At 42.3% G+C, this 23,338-nt stretch overlaps 1 protein-coding gene across 3 annotated transcripts in view; it reads left to right on the top strand.

Annotated features, from left to right (window-relative positions):
* Positions 1–23,338, top strand: part of cadm2a (cell adhesion molecule 2a) — a 277,677-nt gene that overhangs the window by 233,905 nt on the left and 20,434 nt on the right. For 2 of the 3 annotated variants that reach the window (XM_056411898.1, XM_056411897.1), the window contains 4 exons: positions 12,946–13,107; positions 13,741–13,831; positions 13,941–14,119; positions 19,168–19,263. In XM_056411898.1, the coding sequence (XP_056267873.1) occupies positions 12,946–13,107; positions 13,741–13,831; positions 13,941–14,119; positions 19,168–19,263 (528 nt within the window). The remainder of the gene's footprint in view (positions 1–12,945; positions 13,108–13,740; positions 13,832–13,940; positions 14,120–19,167; positions 19,264–23,338) is intronic. The other variant, XM_056411899.1, reaches the window with a different exon arrangement.

The raw sequence follows: 23,338 nt of genomic DNA, 5'->3' as shown, positions 1-23,338 counted from the left end.
GCCCCAGGAGGTCAGCAAAGTGAACATGGGGGCCACTGGCAGAACCAGCTGTAGGCATGGGCTCATCTAGCTTTTGACACTGCCATGAGATGTGGCCTAACTCGCCACAGCGATAACATTGGCGGAGCTCTGGGGTCGGAAATGCTCGTGGCTGCCCATGTTGCCTATCCTCTCTATAGGGTGGGCTGGACTGGGTGTTGGTCAGCGTAGAACCTCTTTGGCGACACGCCCTTGGCTGGGCAGGCACAAAACCCCCAGGCTCTTTCCAGGGTGGTCGGAGCATTTCTGCAGCTGCCTGGTACTGCTCAACAGCTTCTATTAACTCAGTAGCTGTTCTTACATTCTGGTGACAAATTACACTTTTCGCTTCATAAGGCAGAGCCCGTAAATACCGGTCCATAACCAGGGTCTCTATGATGTCGGCCGGGCTGCGTCGGTCTGGTTCCAGCCACCTTTTTGTCACTCTAATCAATTCATGCATTTGTGACCGGGGTGTATCTCCACTTTGGAAAGACCAGTTATGGTAACGTTGGGACATGCTATATTTAGTAAGACCCTGGCGACTCAGAATCTCTAATTTGAATTGGTCATAGTCTTGGGCAATATTGGCCTCCACATCCTGAAAGGCTTTAAGTGCCTCACCTGAGAGGAAAGGAGCCAGGAGTCCAACCCACTGCCTCCTCGGCCACTCCTCTCGAACTGCCGTAGCTTCAAAGGCATGAAGGTAAGCTTCCACATCATCCGCAACTCCTAGTTTAGGGATGAAGTCTGCTACCTTGGGTTTCACCCTTGGTACCTGTTGGAGCTCCTGCTCTTTGAGTTCATTAGCCCTTACTTGTTGTTGCAACAAGGCTGCCTTGATTTCTTGCTGGGCCCTCTGGCTCTCCACCAGCATCTGCACCAGCGACTCCATTTGGGATGGGTGGCCTGGTATTTAAAGTTCTGAAAAAAACAGGGCCAAGTCGTCAATATCTTCACTCCCAATCATCCGCACTTAGGCCCCAGTGCCCGCATTCTCCACCATCTGTCACGTCACGGGCTGTCCCTAGTGCCGTCTAGGGTGGGGCAGTGCAAGGGAGCAATAAAAACTGGCAAAATGCAATGTTTAAAATGAACAGGAAGGTTTATTCATTCCAACAAAAATAAGAAAAAGTCCATAGTCCAACAAAAAGCGTCCCGGGGGAGAAAAAGGTTCTTTAAACAAAACTTATCTTCAAACAAAGTCCACTTAACAAAGTCCTCTTCTGGGTTGTTCTCTTGGGCTGGGGTTCGTCCGGGAGGCCCTTCTCCTCCTGGCTTGTCCAGCTCCTTCCCTTCTTGTGCTCTGCCCTCTGTCTCCTCTTAAGCTTTCCAGCCCTGCCTCAATTAGATGTCCTAAGCACCTGCAGCTGGGTGAGTGGTGAGGCAGGCTGGGAGCTGTAGTTTTCAACTGAGCGGCCATTTTGTCCGGTGGCCGCTGTAATAGAGTGGGAACATAGCGTCCCTCCACTACCTGGCCCCTTGTGATGCCACACTATGTATTATCATTACGAAACAGAATTGTTGAATCTCTATAACAGTCCTCACACTTGTATGTTCTACACAAAATGTTATTATTTTGCTCATTAAATAGCAGTTCCTCGAGTTGCATTTTGGTTCTTTGACTTTTCTCTCATTCAACTAATCACTGTGCTGTTGTAATGTATTCCAGCACTGTGTCACTCCACTGTACCGTTCTTCTTGTGTCTTGTTGCTCTTCTGAGGAGCGTGACGCTTCAAGAAGAATATAAACACTAATTAGCGGAGTGTATTTCTCCCTTATGGGCTGATTGTGTCTCTGTGGGTGATTACGGCTTCTCCCATTGGCCCACGGCTACAGAATAAGAGCTCCCTGTGAGGCTAATGGAAACCCAGCCAGGGACATAATGTTCTTTCAATTTGCCACGGAAAGTTAACAGGTAGTCAGAGTAGATATCCTCCGTGGTTTGGAATGAAGGTAGTCTCAGGAGGATCTCGCCTTCTCATTAAGGTCAGATGCTATAATTCTCTCCTCAACTTGGCACACGACTCCCTTTAATCTGGGTCTTGTACACTTTCATATCAGTCTATTATTCACTGGGAGAATCGTGTAGTTCTTTGCCCAGAAAAGACATGAATGATGTGTTCAGGTGTTTCCCTTCTGTGCATATTCTACATATAATTCATCTTGCTTTAACATTGTTGGAAGTAGTTTTTAAAAGGTAGCTTTTTTTTTTACATTCGTCATCAAAAGAACATCAACACCGTGTCGTCGTTTCTTCCCTTTTTCGTGAAACATTTTTGTCGTAACATTCTCCCAAAGCAGAAAGCAGAGTCTCGATGCTTCATTCAAATGTCACATGACAAGATGCTTGTCAGATCTGCCATTGGGCTAGGATTTCAATCGAAAGTGATGTTTTCGGTCCTCGCTGAATTCACTGAAAAGCTGCGTGTGTGTGTGTGTGTGTGTGTGTGTGTGCGCCACGACACCCTTTCTACTCGGGCATAAGCCCAGACAGCTCAGCCTGCTATCTCACATTGGGGGGGGGGGGGATAAGCAAGCAGATAAACCCAAATCAATGCCGCTTTTCGCACACAGTTTCAAGCGGATATCATGGCGTCTTCTTCCATTTGAATAACTGTAGTTGAGGAGATAATATTGAATTTTCTCTCATCACGTCCATTCAGACTTCCTCACAACATCCTCGGCGCTTCAAAGAAAATAAATCTCACACGTCGACTCGAGGCTAGAGCGAAAGACGCCATCCCGATCCGATTTTTTTAACTCTCCGATCAAATCTCTCTTCAATCCGTGCCGGCTATAGCCATGTCGCAATTATATTTTATTTATCACACCGTAAATATTATTGGTTTCGAACGGCGAAGGACGCATTGATCTCTTGATTAATAATCCTGCCTCACCTGACAAGCAGCTGTCTTTTTTTTTAATGAGCACTTGTCAATCAGTGTGATGCCAGACACATTCAGGATGTATTTAGTTTCAATAATTGACATATTTACTCACGTTGTTCTTTTTTTTGTCTTATTGCGTATCTCACCGATAGAAACCATCTCTTCCGAGCAGTTTTTTTGTCGTTGAAAGGAAGCAAACACAAATTGAAGCGTGGGTTAATACAAAAAATGCCTGCGTGTATGCACGTGTAGGTGTGTAGGTGTGTACGCGAGTGTGTGAACTGAAGTGTTCATTAACCTGACGGCGTCGGGGTGTGTTCGCCGTGGGGGAAGCCATCTGACTGTGGGCACCCATGCTGGGAATAAATGACAATTGTGACATATTGGTGTGGGATCTGGGGGAATGGAGAAGATTATATTACCGGCAGAGGCCACTGGAGCGGTCCGTCACCCATTCGCATGCAAGTTAACGGACACCCTATGCTTAGTGTGTGTGTGTGTGTGTGTGTGTGTGAGCAAAACAGACAGATGGAGCAGACAGGCTGCATGTAAGGACATAAGCTTGTGTGTGAGCAACGGAATCCAATATTCTTATTCCTCAGTCTTTGTCCCTCAGATCCCCCCGCCCCCCCCCCCCCCAGTCCCCACCCAGTAATGATATATTTCTATCTCAGTTACACACCGTAACCCAGGGAGACCTCTGCCAATATCACCACATGTTGCTCTTGTTTACACACCACTGAACCAGCGGGAGTGTGGAGACCAAGCAAGGCGGAGAGAGAGATGAAATGAATATTTATTTCAAATAAAGGGGGGGGGGTGGATGCTCGCTATCGGACTGGCGTCATCACACTCCCCTGACCTAAACTGCCGAGGTTATTGCTTCATCGCGTGACTCTATTCCAACGGCGGCTTGAGGAAGACAACGCAAAGGTCGGATTCAGAATTTCGCCAGGCGCTCACACACACACACACACACACACACACAGTTCTGGTGTCAAAGTTGTTGGTCGAGGACGAGGAGCTATTCCCTGCAGACGTGCACTACCCAGGGTTCTTACGGGCATGGGAAACCTGGAAAAGTCATGGAATTTTAATATGGTTATTTTTTTAGGCTTAGAAAAGTCCTTGAAAAAAAATGAAATCACAAAAGTTTTGGGAAAGTCGTGGACACGTTTTATATTCACATGTTCATTTGTGCTGAGTTTGAAAAAATGAATATGTTTTTAAAAGAAAGACGCTTAAATTATAAGCGAGTTAAAAAAAAAAATTCTCAGCGCTGCGAGTGACTGAGATTAAGTTTGTTGGCCATAGCAACAGCAGCTCAGGGATAATCCACCATCATGTACTGTATGCACTGAGATTAAATGTTTGGTCATGGAAATTTGGTTTAAAGTCCTGGAAATCCATTGGTCAAAAATATGAACCCTGACTACCCGTCAGAAGTTTTAGAACACCTCAAATTCTCCAGTTTTTATTGAAATGTACACAGTTTAATTTCTCAATATACTCTGAAATTAAAGCATGAAACAAATAAACAATTGGAGATAAAAAATAAATCATGTTTGACAAGATGTAATCTACATTTTTGACTCATCAAAGTCGCCACCTGTTGCAGATATAACAGCCGAACACACGATGGAAATCAAATATTGTTCAGAAAGTTCTTCTTAACCCGTTACTTTTTCCCTGAAAAATGCCTTTTATAACTCTTAAATGTACATTATTTGTACGTTTTTGGTAACCTAACCTTATTTGTTTAACCTCTGCCGCTGACCTTTGTACCAGTTCAGGTTATTCACTGGACTTAAACGGCTTAAATTTCAATTAAAAACTGTAAAAAAGGGGCGTGTTCTAAAAAATTCCAACCGATCGCGTAACTCTCACTCTCGTCTGCTAACTCCTCACTCGCGTCTTCCCGCACGCCGAAGAGTTTGAATAGCGACTGAAGAACCGTTTTCTCAAATTGCGTCGGCTCTTTCTTCACCCGTGGCTAAATTGTCCTTGACTGCTTTGAGTGAGAACATGAATAAAAGGCGGCTATTAATATTCCAAGAACCATCGAGGAGAGCGAGTCGGCAACGGCTCCCCGAGCGTATTCCAAAGAGGAGAAGGCGTTGAAGAGGGCGACACTGACGGTGACATTGTGGACACTAATATAAGAATTAAGTAAAAAGAATTTAAAGTCGTTTTCCACTTAGAAGAGGAATATATACTCGGTCAATTTAACGGTGTTTCGACAACGCCGCGCGCTACACTAAAGTCCGTGTGGGGACTGCGTTATACTATCCAGCTCCCTGGGGTGCTGTGGATCAATGACCATTAAAGATGTAATTTCAAGATGGGCTCCTGCAAGTCACAGTGGCATGAATAAAATATGTCTCAAGTCACACACACACACAGGTAAATGCATATTCACCCCTCTATATCCTGCAATGGGTTCTGTTGAAAGCTGTCAGTATGTTAACATTAAAGCCCTCGGGTTCAGATAAAGTAAAGCTTCATTTAGAGTTTTTGTCAAACTTTTGAAGATGAAGAGCAGAAAAGTATCATGCGCCGCCTCCATCTCTCTTTCTTTCCCTTTTTTAAAACTCGTTTCACCTGGATGTGCTATGCCGAGGTTGAGGTGTCTCCCTAACTTATCCTCCTTCTCTGGCGTCAGGTGATCGGGGGGGGGGGTGGGGGGGGGGGTTACGGCGATAGACTCGAGCACTGTGGAGAAAGAAGATATAAGATCACCTCGCTACCCCCCCCCCTCCTCCTCCCCCCTCGCTGTCTATGTCCATTAAAAGCAACATCATGGAGGTTGGAGAACCCGTCCAGGGTTTTTTTTTTTAATGCCAAGACCTATCGACCCATCTCCTTCTGAGGGGCTGTGGAAAACGCCGTCTTCGGTCTCCGCGGTCGACATTTCTCGGCTGTAAACGCTCAGAGAGTTTCACGTCGGAAAAGGACACGCTGACGGGCTCTGATACCGTAGAAACTCAAAAAGTGCTCCCCCTGGTCACGGTCACCCGTCAGAAAAGGAGCTGGTAAGAAAAGCTCAAGCCCAACAGACACCGGCTCCCCCAGCGCCGCAGGGTCCAGCCAGAATATGTACACTACCGTTCAAAAGTTTGGGGTCATCCAGACAATTTCGTGTCTTCCATGAAAACTCACTTTTATTTATCAAATGAATTGAAAATTGAATAGAAAATATAGTCAAGACATTGACAAGGTTAGAAATAATGATTAATATTTGAAGTATTAATTTGTTCTTCAAACTTCAAGCTCAAAGGAAGGGCAGTTGTATAGCTTATATCACCAGCATAACTGTTTTCAGCTGTGCTAACATAATTGCACAAGGGTTTTCTAATCAGACATTAGTCTTCTAAGGCGATTAGCAAACACAATGTACCATTAGAACACTGGAGTGATCGTTGATGGAAATGGGCCTCTATACACCTATGGAGATATTTCATTAGAAACCAGACGTTTCCACCTAGAATAGTCATTTACCACATTAACAATGTATAGTGTGTATTTTGATTAATGTTATCTTTATTGAAAAAACAGTGCTTTTCTTTGAAAAATAAAGACATTTCTAAGTGACCCCAAACTTTTGAACGGTAGTGTACGCGAGGAGACGGGGACTGCTACAGTATATCATCTCCACGCTGGAGCCGGCTGTGTGTTGTCCGTGCTCTTTGCTTCGGAGTGAAGCCGGAGCCCGTCTGACAAAGACGAACGAAACACCGGGAAGTTTACCTGGCGACGCTTTTTCTGTTTGCATTGTGCAATGATATCGTCTCCTAATGAGCGTTTTTAAATATATATTTGAGCTTATCCTCACCCTCACCCACCAGCAATTTAATTTCACAGGCAAATTGTTTTAAATCTCCGATGGGACGCAGTTCAGGGGACGTCGAGTCGGCCCTCGGACCCCCCGCTGACAGGATTACTCGGCTCCGATGCCGCCGCTGACGATTCTTCCGTGAACCCAGCAGCCCCGCCCCTCCCCCCCCCCCCCCCCCGGAACACTCTCACCCCATCCTCTTTTCTTGGGTTGTCTCTCTCTCTCTCTCTCCTGTGAAATGGCATAAAAGGGTCAGATTCTCACACTTGTACGCCTGTCATTTCCATTTCTAATCCTCCGAGGTTCTACGTCTTGGCTCCGAGCCGCCACCCGCCCACCTCGCAGCCAAAACACTGCCAGGCTTCTTCTTCTTTTTTCTTTTTTTTTTTGTTGACGCGATGGTTCCACTGGTGAATATGTCTATAAACAGTTTTAAAGAGACAGAGGGAAGCTGCAAAAATAACCGAGAGATGTCAGATACAGTATAATGTGAGAAGGCCGTGTCAGACGGTACACATGGGGTGGCTGCTGGTGGCACTTAGAAGGCATATGCATAATTATAATGATAGGCTCATATATATAATGATATATATTTGCTAACCAGTTAAAATTTAAATATACGTATAATTCAAGCTGAATTTCCTCCTTTTTTATATCCTATAGAAACTCTAATCAAATGCTATGTGCTGTACAGTGATATGTCCTCTATCCTAAAGTAAGTGAACACTCTAAATATATATTTCATGAAACTGATATAAAGTAAAATACCACCATCTTTGATATTTTTTGAGAGAGTAGTGAAAGAAAATATAAGAGAATAGCTTAAAGTAACTCAATAGCTTCTATATAGTGTATTTTTCAGTCTTTTTAAATAGTTCCACCATTAATATCCACCCCCCCCCCCCCCCAAATATATATATATATATATATATATATATTTTTTTTACAGTGGTATGAGACTGTAAAAAGAGGCCAGATTACTTTTCTGATTGACATCCATGGCCTGTAGAGCAGCTCAATGGCAGCTGCTCCTTTCAGCTGCACTTAAAATGTGATAAGATATTTATAGACCAATTATACAGTGCCTCTTATCACACACACACACACACACACACACTCACACACACTACTGCAAACCCACAACAGTGCAGAAGCCATGAGTGCGTGCAGATTGACTCGTTTTAACATTGAAGCATTATACTTGCTCTTGAACAACTGTTATTAAGTTCTCAAGTGATGATATTAATGAACTCCAACTTGGTTTTGTAGTCCTCTTACCCTGAATCCCTCAGAGGCAATCAGAAGCCATTCAAACCGCCGTACGGCTCTTCAGAGTGTGAATGGGTCTAGACGCGATAATCACACAGTGTAGAGAAAGGGAGTTTCGCTATTGAATACAAATATTATGAGCTAACTTTTAGAAATAATGCTGTTTTTTTCTTCTAAATGCCACAATCATACATTGGGGAGTTTAAGTAAAGATGGACCATTAGCTTCGTTGCACAATTCAGAGTATTTTGAATTGGGATACTTACAAAAAAACACTTTTCAAACTTCAGACAAACAAAAATATCGAGGAATTTGAAAAAAATGAAAGTAAGATGCATCGTTTTTAAATCGAGTGACTTTATTCTTCTTGTGTTTTTAGTGTGTAATCGAAATTATTTTTGGTGCAAGTCAGTTGAACCCTAACTGGCTGTTAGCCTCAATAATAACGTACACATATTAACAGAAGAAAACAGGAAACAAGCAAAGAGAAGAATACGCTTCCTTTGAAGAGAGAGAGAGAGAGGGGGGAACCTTCTGCAGACAGAAGGAGAAACACAAGTTTACCTGATGGAGAGACAAAGAGGGAGAAGCCGGCTAGGACGTGAAATAACTTATAAAACTGCTAAAGCATGCAGAGAGATGAGAAGTGTGATGTCCCATCTCTCTGGGCCTCCACTCGTTCTTCACTCTCTTGTCTCGTTCTATTTCTTCTTTTGTGAGAAAAAAGAAATCCCGCCACTCCCCTCCTCTCTCTTGTTGCTAACGCTGCAGACCTGTCACTCATTCATCTCTAGGGGAGGCGGGATCAGTGCCTCTCAGTGGGGGGGGGGGATGCTGAGAAAGTGGAGCAGAAGAAGAGCGCACAGGAGAGAAGAAGGATGTGGAGCGGAGAGAGTCTTCAGGAGAGACACACAAAGGAGAGAGAGAAAGAGAGGGAGGAGGGAGAGAGAGAGAAGAAAAGTGCAGAGAGAGAAAGGGAGAGAGAGAGACCACAAGAGAGGAAAGAAATGAGCAGAGGGAGAGAGAGAAAGAGAGAGAGAGGAGAAGAAACGCGCAGAGAGAGAGGGGTAGAGAGGGAGAGAGACAGAGAGAGAGAGAGAGAGAAAGACCACAAGTGAGGAAAGAAAAGTGCAGAGGGAGGGAGATAGAAAGAGAGAGAGAGAGACCACAAGAGAGGAAAGGAACGAGCAGAGGGAGAGAGAGAAATAGAGAGAGAGGAGAAGAAACGTGCAGAGAGAGAGGGGTAGAGAGACAGAGAGAGAGAGAGAGAGAAAGACCACAAGTGAGGAAAGAAAAGTGCAGAGGGAGGGAGAGAGAAAGAGAGAGAGAGAGACCACAAGAGAGGAAAGAAACGAGCAGAGAGAGAGGGAGAGAGAGAGAGAAAGAGAGAGAGAGAAGAAAAGTGCAGAGAGAGCGAGAGAGGGGTAGGGAGGGAGAGAGACAGAGAGAGAGAAAGACCACAAGTGAGGAAAGAAAAGTGAAGAGGGAGGGAGAGAGAGAGAGAAGACAAATGCAGAGAGAGAGGGAGGGAGAGAGAGAAAGAGAAGAAAAGTGCAGAGAGAGAGAGGGAGGGAGAGAGAGAAAGACCACAAGAGAGGAAAAAAAAGTGCAGAGAGAGAGAGAGAGAGAATACACTGAAGCTCTCCGTATCTGTTCTGAGTCAAGGAAACGGTGAACGAGTCCAAAGCAGCAGCTGAATGAAGAGCTGAGCCGGACAGCTGTCCTGTGTTCCTGAGTGGATCAACAGGTTCTAAATGGTTTCATAACTCCGGCTTCCCGGCATGACGTCACCGACCGGACCCAAAACACCGGTGGAGCAGATGTGATGGAGAAGAATGTAAAACAAACACCTGCTGGGGGTCGCTGACGTATCGCCAAGTTACAGCGAGGAGGCAGAAGCAGATCTAGCCGCGGTGACTTGTGGAGGTTGCCGTGTGTGTCGTCTGGAGGAAGAGGAGGAGGAGGAGGAGGGTCACCTGTATTACATAACACGTACTTAACAGTTTCAGAATTTCGAAGAACATTCATGTCATACGCGTAGGCCGAGGCTCCGTCAGGGAGATTGGCATCCTCAGACGTCGTCTGGTACCTGAACACAGCCACGGTTCTTCAAGTTATTTGCTATAATTTGGACTTTGACATTTCCCCAAATCCAGAGGGTTCTTATTTTTTAACAAGTCGGAAGGTGTTAAACAGCTCGCATTAATGAGGTGTTCTGGGGCGTATCGGAGAATATCAGCCGAGGACTGGACTGTCGTTCAGTTTGGCGTGGACACGCTGGTCACAGGGCGCCCAGGCGGAGTGTTGAGTTCAAGGACAGCGTCAGGGGCTGGGAGGAAGTCAACTCCGACCTTCCTGTTGAGAAAGGACCTCTCTACTTACCGGACATCGCTGCTTTCAGGGATGGTGAATTATTGCGAGCCGATGCAATTACAAGAAAATGAACGTGTTGGTCAGAGATTGCCTTCATGAGGGTCGGTCGTGATACTTTAATCAAACTCATTTTGCTTATCTCACTTATCTATCATTGGGAGAACGCAAATTAAGCAATAAGTGGAATAATGTGCTCAAGGATCCCTCCAAATTTCCGGACATTATGTCGATTATTTTGAAAACTGGGTTGGAGGAGTTCTCCAATGGGGTGTTCATGGACCTCGAGAGGTACACTAAAGTTCAAAAGTTTGGGGTCACTTAGAAATGTCTTTATTTTTCAAAGAAAAGCACTGTTTTTTCAATAAAGATAACATTAATCAAAAATACACACTATACATTGTTAATGTGGTAAATGACTATTCTAGGTTGAAACGTCTGGTTTCTAATGAAATATCTCCAGAGGTGTATAGAGGCCCTTTTCCATCAACGATCACTCCAGTGTTCTAATGGTACATTGTGTTTGCTAATCGCCTTAGAAGACTAATATCTGATTATAAAACCCGTGCAATTATGTTAGCACAGCTGAAAACAGTTATGCTGGTGATATAAACTATACAACTGGCCTTCCTTTGAGCTTGAAGTTTGAAGAACAAAATTAATACTTCAAATATTAATCATTATTTCTAACCTTGTCAATGTCTTGACTATATTTTCTATTAAATTTTCAATTCATTTCATAAATAAAAGTGAGTTTTCATGGAAGACACGAAATTGTCTGAATGACCCCAAACTTTTGACCGGTAGTGTACCTCCGCTGGTTGGAAGGCATTAAAAGGCAGAAGTAGCTTTAAACGCAGGTTGCACGGATGGAGAAGACTTTGTATAATTATTCTTATTCAACAAGGCTGATTGAAGTTATTGTCCCATATCTGATTGGCTCTGGTCATATTAGTTGTAGATGGAGAGGAAAGAGAGAGCGTCGGGTGAGATTGTGTCAGTTGTGTGTGAGCAGTGAAGCTCAGGAAGCCCCGGGCAAAGATAGTTCTCGGGGGCCAGAGGTGTTTTAAAAAGGCCTACGGTGTAAATATACACATTACATTCAAAGAGCCTCCGACCCACAAGTGAGTGGGTTTTTGGTGGAGTCGAGAAGGGGTCGTGTGCTGTAGGGATGCCGAAGCAGCGTCCAGGGAGATGTGGAAGTTATTTTCTGATCATGTGTTTGTTTGTTTGATTCTTTTGCGTAAAGCCTTTTCTCGTGAATCATTCTTCCAGGAGTCGTGGTATGCACGATTCCTCGAAATGCCCGAGAACAATGATGAAGATATTGAAGGAATAATTCAAACCTCCGGGTCCCGTAGCCGCGGGAAAATTCAGGATCGAATGATTTAAAGTTTAATAATATTTAATGGCAAAGATGACCTAAAGGTTAGCACAATGAGCTGATTGTTGTGTTTCGCTAAGCTAATTATCGTCAAGATGGCGGCGGTCAAAGGTCACGCTTCCTGTCAAGGAGCGGAAGTTCCTTCACAATAAAACTTCATATATTGGCTTTAGAATAAAAGTGATTTTCCACCACATCCTAATCATAATTATCATCTCGAAACAATAAAATCTCATTTATTCTCATGCATCATACACATTATTACATTTGTCAACACCTACAGTTACAATAACAAAACAGAGTCTTCCTCTTATGCTTTACAACACATTCAATTTAATATTCTTCATAATATTCCCTATTAGTGATCATGTCTTTCTTTTTGTATTAATTTAAACAATAGACTTTCTTATTTACATGTGCAAGGATATATAAAATCCACTACAACTCTACAATATCAATATAAAGATGCTGTGAAAATGCCATGCAGGTGCTCGTGGTATTGCATCATAGGCCTATAAAGGTTCCGATACTCGGCACTTCGCAGACGATGGAAATCAGGCTCCGGATGCCGTGAATTAAGTTTAACAAATATTCAATGGAAAGAAGTTTAAAGAAACAATCGCGACAGGTTAGTTCTTTCATATTCAGATCAGGGATGCATTCCGGTTGGCTAACTAAGCTAATACAACAAAAACATGGAGAGGTCAAAGGTCACCTCCGGTCAGCTAACTAAACAGTTCCTTCACAATAAAAGTCTAGTAGGTCACTTTCCGGATTAAAGTAACGTCACGACTTCAACCGGCTTCGACATTTCTGAAATACTAACTAACATTCATCCCCATGTGACATACATACATTTACTCTTGCCATTTACATTTAATTTGCGTAGAGAAAATAGTCTTTCCCTTATGCTTCAAAATGCATTCATAATAACATTCTCCCTAATCTTTCTTATGAGAATATCTTTCTATATGTATTCATTTAAAGCACAAGACTACAGAATCAAAATAAACTATTGCAACCTAACAAGCCCAGGTCTCTGTGGATGGAAGGCCTCGGCAGAGTGTGTTGGTAAAGTGGGTCTGTCGTCCCGGGGGGGGGGGCATCACGTCGATGCCCTCACACCTCGCGAGATAAATGTGCTGCATTTGTGACGCTATGCTACTTTCTCCAAAAGGTGCCAAAGAGGTGAACGCAAGTGGGAAGACATTTACAGTGCGGAGCTCTCTGCAGCTGCGCGTGGACAGAAATGATGATGGAGTGGCCTACACCTGCAAAGTGGACCATGTGGCACTCACACAGACACCACAGCAAGCCACTGAAGTACTGGAGGTCCACTGTGAGTGCACACCCTGAAACACACTGCATGGATAAGAAAAGACATTCAAGAGGATTTCATACTTTATCATGTATCAATAACTGTTCATGAAAAACATCTCAACGGTGTTATTATAATGATATTTGATTAAAGTTATTTTTTACAGTAAGTCGAATTTTTCCTAAATTAGTTATATGACAATCATAGTATAGAATATTATAAGATTTTTTAAAACCTTTTTTTGGCTAATCACCATTTGTTTTGAACATTTTGATGAATCGTTTAATCATGGCATGTTAATCTTAATAGATCTACATTTATATATATATACTGTATATATATAGATATATAAAGATATATATATATAGATAAATATATATATATAGAGATATATCTATATAGATATATATAGATATATAGATATATCTATATATATAGATATATATATAGATAAATATTTATATATCGATATATAAATATATATAAAGATAAATATTTATATAGATATATATATGTATATATAGATATATCTATATAGATATACATATCTATATAGATATATATAGATTTTTAAAAACATATATATATCGGGATATATATATATATATATATATATATATACTCCTGACCGTCAGCCCTCTCTGCCTGTTCTAGATGCTCCTCGTGTGCACATCCTCCATTCCCTTGCAGTCCCCCAGGAGGGTCAGTACTTAAAGCTGGAGTGTGTGTCCAAAGGAAACCCTTCGTAAGTCACTCAAATTCCGTATTAGTTTATGTCAGCCTTGTGTTCAACACTTGAGACAGGGAAAAAGAATCACACCATGTTTTCTCTTTCACATCCTCTAACCTCCCAGGCCAGATCCCGTGATGTGGACAAAGGACGGGGGTGAACTCCCCGACCTGGACAGGATGATTGTAGAGGGGAGGGAGCTTACCTTTACTTCACTCAACAAGACAGACAATGGCACCTACCGCTGCGAAGCCGGCAACCACCTAGGGAGCAGCAACGCCGAATATGTGCTCTTCGTCTACGGTGAGTTGAAAGGAAAAGGCCGATGTGGGTAATTGTGTTTGATGCGGTGATCAACTCCAAAGGGGAAAGCAACGGAGAGACATCTTCATCGGTTTGAAACGCGGTACGGATGAGGAAGAAAGCTGCGACGCGGGATGCCTTGGACTCCAATAACGCTCCGTCAAATAGGGGGAACGTTTGCACCTCACAGGCCCCAAACTCCCATTGCGAAATCCAGGATTATAATTCATCTTGATTTGCTTACTGTATAAGTGCTGAATTAGTTGTGCCATCTCTCACGGGGAGAACGAGGGCCTCGGGTGACACAGATGCCGCCAATGCTTTTCCTTAACTAAACTTGTGTCCCAGATCCTACACACACACACACAGGAGGGAAATGTGTGAGGGTGGCAGAATTTACTGCTGTGTTGTCAGAAATATCACCGGGAAGGATAAGTAATTCCGAGTAACGCCGGAGGAGGTGGTGGGGGGGGATGAAGGCGGTCGGTGTGAGGGAAAACAGATAGCTCTTCCTCACTTCCGTTTCTCCATCTGCCATTTGTCTCCCGGCATTAAGGAATAATGCTTAAGAAATGGGCAGAGCGGCGATACATCTCTTCTAGCCTCTGCTTTTAGCAACTTGGCTCTGAGGCACAAAAAGGCTGGTAGTTTTGGGCCAGAAAGATCACACACACACATTTAACAAAGTATTGCATTTGCATCATTACATGCACTGAGAGGGGCATTTAATTTGCTCCCTTTTTAAAAGCAGATCTAATCTGATGAACATGAGGGAAAGCTACGTGAAGCGTCACGGTGTCCAAAATCGGTTGACGAAAGCTATCATTGGCCAAATCCGGATGTATCCGACGTGACGCAGTTTCCGTTTTTTCCCCGGCATTTTCACGGGTGATCGCCAAAAAACGTGAAAGTAGAATAATGTTATATATATCTAAGAATCTACATGTCAAATTTAATTGACATATATGGACGTTTACATGTCTAAATAATATAGGGACGTTACTTTGATAAAGAAAGCAGTAAGATCGCTCGGGCGACGCTCCGGTGACGCAGTTTCCGGTCTTTTTCCCGGCATTTTCTCCGGTGATCGCCAAAAAACGTAGAAAGTAAAATAATTATATACATATCGAAGAATCTACTGGTCAAATTTCATTAACATATATGGACGTGTCTAAATAATATAGGAAAGTTACTTTAATAAAGAAAACTGTTTAAAAAAAACAGAAGATTGAGATATTGACAAAAAACATCAGAGGCAAATCGGCGCTTGTTGCCGCGAGCTATGAGCACTATGTTTAAAATGTCCTGTAGTGTAAAAAAAATGGTATCTGGCCAGTTTGGACCGCAAGATACGAGGCAACAGAAACATGCATCACCGCCAACTCTGCAGAACAGACGATGCTCGCTTCCCGCATCTCCCCAACCCGCTCTCTCCTACATATTCTTTCCCTTTTCTTGGGTTTTTCAATTTGAATTGCTGGCAACCTGCAGACAACCATTTTAGGAAGACATCATTCCCTTCTCTGGTTCGTTCTTGCGTCTCTCGCTGTATCACATCTCGCATTTGTTTTGAAGACTATGTTTTAATATCGGAGACCGTATTAAGGAAGTGGACGTGCCGATTTTGTTAGTCTAGGATTTTGACCCTTTGCCATCTACCTTATCGTCATATTTGGACGAGAAGGTTGAGCCGGCGAGGAATACACGTTGCTACGCCGGATTGATCCATCGCCATGGTTGCGCTTTGTCTATCACAAAGTAGCCATGCCCTAAAAGCATAAGTCTTAAATCTTCTAAACAAACTGAATTCTCTCTGTAACCAGGGAAGTTGCCCTCTGCTGGCCGTCAGAAAAACACTATATATATATATATATATATATATATATATATATATATATATATTATATAGATGTGTTATTATATTTTATATATATATATTTATATATATGTATATATATTATATATATTATTATATATAGATGTGTTATTATATTATATATATATATATATTTATATATATATTTATATATATATTTATTTTTATATATATATATAACACATCTGTGCTCATTATTTCTCCTACAAGGAACTCTTAGAAGTGAGAACTTTACTTTAGCCGATGTCCTTAAACACAAATTAAATACATGGACAGTCAAGTGCTTTATTAGATCGATTTATGAAAGTAGGGATGTAAATGGCAGAGAAATATAATGACATCTTCTAGATGAAGGTTCTTCTTTTAATGGCTTGTGACTTGATCTACAGATATAGAGCAGCACTCTGGTCTCTGCAGAGGAAAATTGAAATGGGTAAATTCAAGGTATGGAAAAGTTAAAATCCAAATGTAATACAACTCAAACTTGACTTCTTAAAAGTAGTATCTCTGTTGTCACATTATATGTTGGTGTTCATACTCATTTAGATGCTACTAAACATGGAATTATAGTAAATACAAAAGTTTAATTTATGTGTAAAGAGGTTTTTTTAAAGTATCCCAAATGCAGTAATTACAATGTTTACCGATATAATACTGAGATGTGTAGTTAAATAATTCATGTCACATGTGCCACATTTGTATTCAAAGCCACAAACTGACTGATTAATACCATCTGATTCATACCATCTGATATATATGATATGTTTTCCTTCACATTCAAATTTTTTTGTGAAGGCTTTATTAAAACGAAGAGAGTTGTGAGCATAATTTACATAGAGAAAAGAGGACTGCCAGCCAATGTGAAATACAAAAATAACGTTATTATCTCTGTTGATACTTTATTGCTCACCTCAAATAGATATATGAGAGCCTTTATTACTTAAACACAATGTCAGACTGCATCTAACAATTCCTTCAAATGTAACCACAAGAATAACCAATGCACTTAATGCCGCTGATGTTATTAAACTGACAAATGCTACGCTGTAAAAAAAAAAAAAAAAAAAAAAATACGGCAGCGAGAGGGTCAAAGAGGGCTATTCATTACCTGTTCTTTTAAAATGGCACACAGTCTGTTTCTACCCTTCATTAGTGATTACCACACCTTTTTAGCCTTTCACAATCGCTGTCAGAATTCTTTTGAAAATACCTTTTTAACGGTTCCGCATCAACGAGGAGACGTTTTCCCCCTCTCTCTACCCTCTCTCTCTCCCAGAGACATGCACTTAGCTGCTTCGTGATTCACGCTGAGGCTGAAATGTCACCGAGACACGCAGGACGGTTGGCCCCCGAGAAAGAGTACCTGCCCCGCCAATTAAAAGCCTCAAGCTCGTCATGAAAAAAAGAAAAGCGGATTGACACAAACATAAAAAGCCAGCGTGGGAGTGTAACCTCATTAACTTTGTCACAAAATGATTCAGTCCCATTTTGTTCCTGCCTTGGGTTGAAGCACTGTTTCCATTATGCTGGTTATCGTCTCCTAAAATCATCGTTGGATCGTTGGCATTGACCATTAGCTAAATTACTCTTTTAATTTGGTGTAGAAAGGTTCCCACTGTAGCAGAATTATGCTGCGTTCACACCAAAAGCACACTTTACCCGCTTGACTATTTGTTGTTATTCGCTTCATTAGAGGGGGCGTGGCTTATCTACGTAGCTTTACTCCGTGGAAACAGTTATCATTTCCGCCATCCACCGTGGAGGAAATAACCACAAGTTCTGCTTTATACTTGTTGCGGACATCCCACAAACGTCGGAACATCTAACGCCCTCGTGTTTAGGTTTATAACATATATATATATATTTTGGATTGGATTCAATCTATTGTCATTGCACAGAGTACAGGTACACATGCAACGAGATGTGTTCTCTGCATTTAACCCATCCTTAGTTCCAGGAAGCCACTGGGGGTTCAGTGCCTTGCTCAAGGACACTTCGACTTGCAACTAATGGCGAGAGCGGGGATCGAACCGGCAACCTTGGGGTTGCGGGACTACCCCCTTACCCCACTGAGCTACAGCCGCCCACAGCCGATTTACACATAACATCCCCCGTAGTTTCGCACCGACTTCGTCTGAATGACTCTCCCGGCGCTACTAGAGCAGCACCAGTTAGATTCAACGACGGCGGAGCGTCTCAACGCTGATTGGCTTTTCGCAACTCTCAACTTTTTTCGCCAATGTTTAAAAATGTGCGTCATCCGCAAACCATTCGCGTCCGTGCATTGAAGATTCGCACCGCTTTTGGTGCGAATGCAGCATTTAAGTCAATCCTGTTCTCATGCGACATAAATTACCCTCATATTCAAAGACAGAACATATGAAACTACAACGACGATGAAGGTATTGCAGTTGAGTTAAACTTAACAAAACTAGAAAATGGAAGAAAAACTTGCTAAATGATTCTTCCATCACTCGTGTTGGCGACGTATCCCTCTGCTTCAGCGACCGCCGCGGCTCGAGGCCGGATGTTTCTGGGATGTCCTTCCAATGCGTTCGGTCCATTCTTGCAATATCTCGGAAAGCCCTGCAGGGAATTTCTACTAATTGGCACAAATCCACTTTATATCAAAGTTAAACTTATTTTGATGTTGTTCGTCAAAGGTCAAGGTCACTGCGACCTTATAGCCATCCCATTCAGGTGAAAGAAATATCTTAGGGGGGGAATTGAAGAAATGGTATTGTTCCAGATTCTCTATATTCAGTTAATGCTCCACAGGTATAACGCAAAAGTACATTAGAGACGTTCAGCTGCGTGTCTCAAATATGACTCGTTGGAAAATTAGCGCAAAAGAAAGTAATTAAAAGTTAATCGGATGAGAAGCCACACAAAGAGGATGAGCTATTGAATTAACGTACGTCGTGTAGCTACATCACTTTGCATCCACAGTGTCTCCTTATTGCGTTTCAAAAAGTGTTTTCAACTATTTGTTTCATGCTTTGAGTTGTTTCACAATCATGCTTTTTTTATTATTTGCTTCCCATTATCATCAAATGTTTTGAACCAGTTTGTGTTGCCTTTTTTTAAAGTATATAACTGCCACCCATGTGAATTCATTTTTTGTTGTTGTATTGTTTTGTGTCTATGTGTTTGTTCCTCCTCCTCCCCCCAGACATCCCCACAACCCCGCCTCCATCCACCGCTCCCCCCCTCCATCCCATCCCTCCAGATCCTACCGCTCTAGACCCCACAGTCACTGGCAACAGAGGTACAGTACCACCCCACGCTTACCCCCCCCCCCCCCTCAGCATGCCCGCTTCCCTCTCACTTTCACGTCTCCTCTGTCCTATTGCTTCTCTCTCGGCTATTTCTCTTCCTCTGGAAATATAGGAAAAGCCCGAAAGCTGGAAGATATCTGCCTGATAAACGTGCTTCCCGGGACTCATTTCTTTCCCTTTAGCGTCTTTTTTTGATGGACAACGACATGCGTTGTTCATTAAAATGTACCCCATGTTGTGTTTTTGCATTACGGATACATTAGACGCTCTGAATCATCGTATTCACAGAGAGTCTCGCTGTTCAAATACACAATCTACTGTCCCCTTTGGCCTTTCAAAGACTTCAGTACTGCTGTGCCCTGAAGCCCCAAAGAAGCAAATTTCGTGTCCGACTGAAAATGTCTGGCCCCTGGAGGCGTCTCATCGTGACTCGTAATGCCGGGTTGAAACTTGGAGAATTCGGACTTGAAAAGCTATTTTTCTCCACAGAGATAACGACCGTGGCCGGTACGTGGGCATTTCACTGCTAGAGAATCTATATTTGTGTCATAGAAACCTTAAAGCGTGATCATAAATTGATAAATCTATCTGTCAATTAAATTTATTTTATCAGAAACCAAACAATTTGGACCCACAAGATTTGGTTTATTGATTCTGTGCTAGAAAAACTGTTTGGAGGTTGAATACAACTTTTCTACTGAGAAAGAAAGCTAAAACTGTTATACCAGCGACATACAGTTTACCTCAAGAGGAATATTTGCTGCATCAGAGGACCTGGTTAGAGAAAAACTGGTATTTGATAGGCCCATTGAGTATAAGGACCCTCCAAATCTTTGCCAGGGCAGCAACCCATAAACCCCAGAACGATGTTTTCGTAGCCGGTACGTAGGCATCTCACTGCTCGTTGGTGTTCTTAGAGAATCTATATTTGTGTCATGTCAGCATAAATTGATCAATTTATCTGTCAATTAAATTTCTTCTCTCGGAAATCCTACAATTTGGACCCACAGGGTTTTGTTTGTTGACCCTGTGCTAGAAAAAACTGCTTGGAGGTTGAATACCACTTTCCTGCTGAGAAAGAAGTATTGTCTTGTAGAATAATGAAAGATATCAGCTCCATACAGTTTACCTCAAGAGGAATATTTGCTGCATCAGAGGACCTGGTTAGAGAAAACCTGGTATTTGATTGGCCCATTGAGTATAAGAAGCCTCCAAGTCTTTGCCAGGGCAGCAACCCATCAACCCCAGAAAGATGTCTCCAACCGAGATAGAAATAATGCGGACGTTGGGGATAAAAGGGACACATTGAGGAACTTGATAATGCTGCCAACGCAGTGGGGGCCCAGTGGAGAGGCTCCGGGGAAACCTCGCCCTTCCTTATGCTGGAGGTCACCGAGGTGGTCAAAAAGCCCTTCGCTGATAAAGTGACAGATTGATGGAATTCACTCCGAGGTGGTGACATTTCTGAATATTCTGCTGTCATGGTTGACGTGCCTGCTTGGAGGTCGGGGACAGCGTCTACGGAATAACAGATGGACGGTGGCGTTCTCGTCTTCTTCTTTTCTTTCATGCCTCCAATGCCGGCAACAGCCGCGGCCGGAGGCGTACGGGTCCGTTCTCGTAAACGCAATATCTCCGGAAAGCCTGGAGGGAATTTCCTCAAATTTGGCACAAATGTCCATTTGTGGACAAGCATGACCCGGATATATTTTGGTGGTCAAGAGTTCAAGTTCACTGCTTGAATCCCAGCATGTGCAACTGAACTAGTTTTGCATGTTTGGGATTTAGTACAAACAACTTTGGGACAGATACACAAACTCTGCGAATTTACATAATATACATATATTTAAAGCCCCAGAATCCTTGGCTGGGAAAAGGGAGATGTTGTCGTCAAAGATCGACAGATGGAATGGATGTCACAAGACATATTTGCTATGAATCTATTTCTTCAAATGATATCTGTACGATACAGACATTTGTTCTCAGATTATGTGATTTTACATTATTTATTTTATGATATATCTTGATAATCCAAAAGCAACAAACAGAAAAAAAGTCAAAATTACAATTGACCCTTCTTTAAGTAGTTTACAAGATGATTGTACATATTTAACACATAATTAACACATCAATATTTGTTCTTGCGAAACCTAAGAATTCCACCCCAAGTACAATTCAGACATTCAAGACTTTAATCAATGAGACTCAAGAAACTGATTTATTCTCCGTCTTAAATTATCTGTATTTTCATTCATTTTCCGTCTGTTTTTCGACAGACGTACTTCACCTTCTCTCCCTCTCCACTTCCCCGTGCTTCACAGTCGTATTCACTCCGAATACTTTCCTCTTTTCACTGCTGCTTTCTCTAAATTGCCGTCTTTAAAGTCCTTCAAGAGTTCTCGGATCCCTTTCTACTTTTCCTTCGGCCGCTTTGCTTCCGATCCGAGCTTTTGGTTCGCCCGTCTCTCAACCGCTTCTTCTTCTTCTCTTCTTCCCTCGCATCGTGTTGGATATTCCTCATCAGCGTGTCTCTACGCTTCTCTGATGTCTTGTTTGTGGAGTGCAAGAGACACAAGAGAAGAAGCCGAACCTCTGAGTGTATCTTCAGGGAATCTAAATATCAGACTCCTTCACCGTGTCCCCAGTCACTGGATATCTGCTTTCATGTGCCCACTTGATTTATTACCACAGTAGCTGTGGATGAAAGCAAACAACTGTAGCTCTGTAGCAGCCCCGTGACGTTTTGTCTTTTCAATACAGTTGTCTTCCTGTGCAGATGAAATATGTTCAACATCACAGCATTGTATGCAGAGTATTAGCATATTATATATCTGATGAGCTCTTTTTTCGATGCACCTTTCTCTGTTCTGCCGTCTTTCTTCTACTAGTCTCTTGCATCGTTTCCTCTCTTGCCCGTTCATCGGCACAACTCTCGGCGGAGGCTTCTTGCAACAAGGAACAGTTTAGTTGATTAACTGGATATCCCGTTAGCTGACGCGTTAGCTGACACGTTAGCTGACGCGTTAGCGGCCGCTAATCTTCCCGGGGTCCACGGAAAGGACGACATGTAATGCATACAAACATGAAAAACATGATGTGAAACAAAATAAAAGTGCAGTTGAGGACTCGGATGTATATTGTGCAGTACATCAGTAATTTATACAAAGAAAGATGAGATGACGACCAAAGAGATGGAAAATGTCAAGGAGTTAATATCAAGTGGTTGATGCCCCGAGGTGTGCTTTTAATTGCTTTTTAAATGACTAATTATGACCTGTATGAGATATATGATGAGGTAGAAAATTCCAAGCAGTAATTGCTTGAAAAATACCTGTACATTTGAGAAGGTTTATTCTTGGGGTTGGAGGTATATATCAAGTGACCTAAATTAGCATTCCTGGTGTCACGGCGACTTATATTCAGGCGTCTGATTAAATATTACTTTTCTGAAAAACATGAGAAGGCAATAGTTTGAGGGAAGAACAGAGAAGCAGAAAATAGATAATCAGTTGGTGTTGAAAAATGAGAAAATATAGAGAATCAGGATCTTGTCCCAGGAGGAACCGCAGATAAACACTTTATTATTGATTTTCATTGAATGGATGATCACCTATTCCCGGCTGAACCCGTCAACTTTCGTTCATTTGTCCTGGAAAGTAATAATGTTTTGTCTTTTTAATCCAATAAGCCTGTACATTCAGAATCTGTAACATTCAGAGTTGCTTTGTGTGCTCATAGTAATCTTATTGTAGCGTGAGGCCTAAAATATGCCTTCAACTAAATTAGCTAATTTAGATTATAGTGACAAACACCCCATGTCCATGTAGAACCGCAGTCAAATTAATGATTTTGATGGCGTAATTAATTAACATTAGGCCAGTTCGTTTCTTATTTTCTCCATCAACTTAAACACACAGCTTACAGCCGTCTGTTACTGAAACCTGCAGCTGAATGCACTTGAGATTTTTAAACGGGCAAAGAAATGACAATGAATGCCAATATTTCTAAGCCGTCATTACACTCAAATCAGTCGGGGATATAATAAAGCATGTGTGCAATCGTAGC

This window comes from Pseudoliparis swirei, chromosome 3 (genome assembly GCF_029220125.1).
Source record: "Pseudoliparis swirei isolate HS2019 ecotype Mariana Trench chromosome 3, NWPU_hadal_v1, whole genome shotgun sequence".
NCBI classification, from domain to species: domain Eukaryota; kingdom Metazoa; phylum Chordata; class Actinopteri; order Perciformes; family Liparidae; genus Pseudoliparis; species Pseudoliparis swirei.
This window is presented reverse-complemented; position numbering and strand designations above follow the sequence as displayed.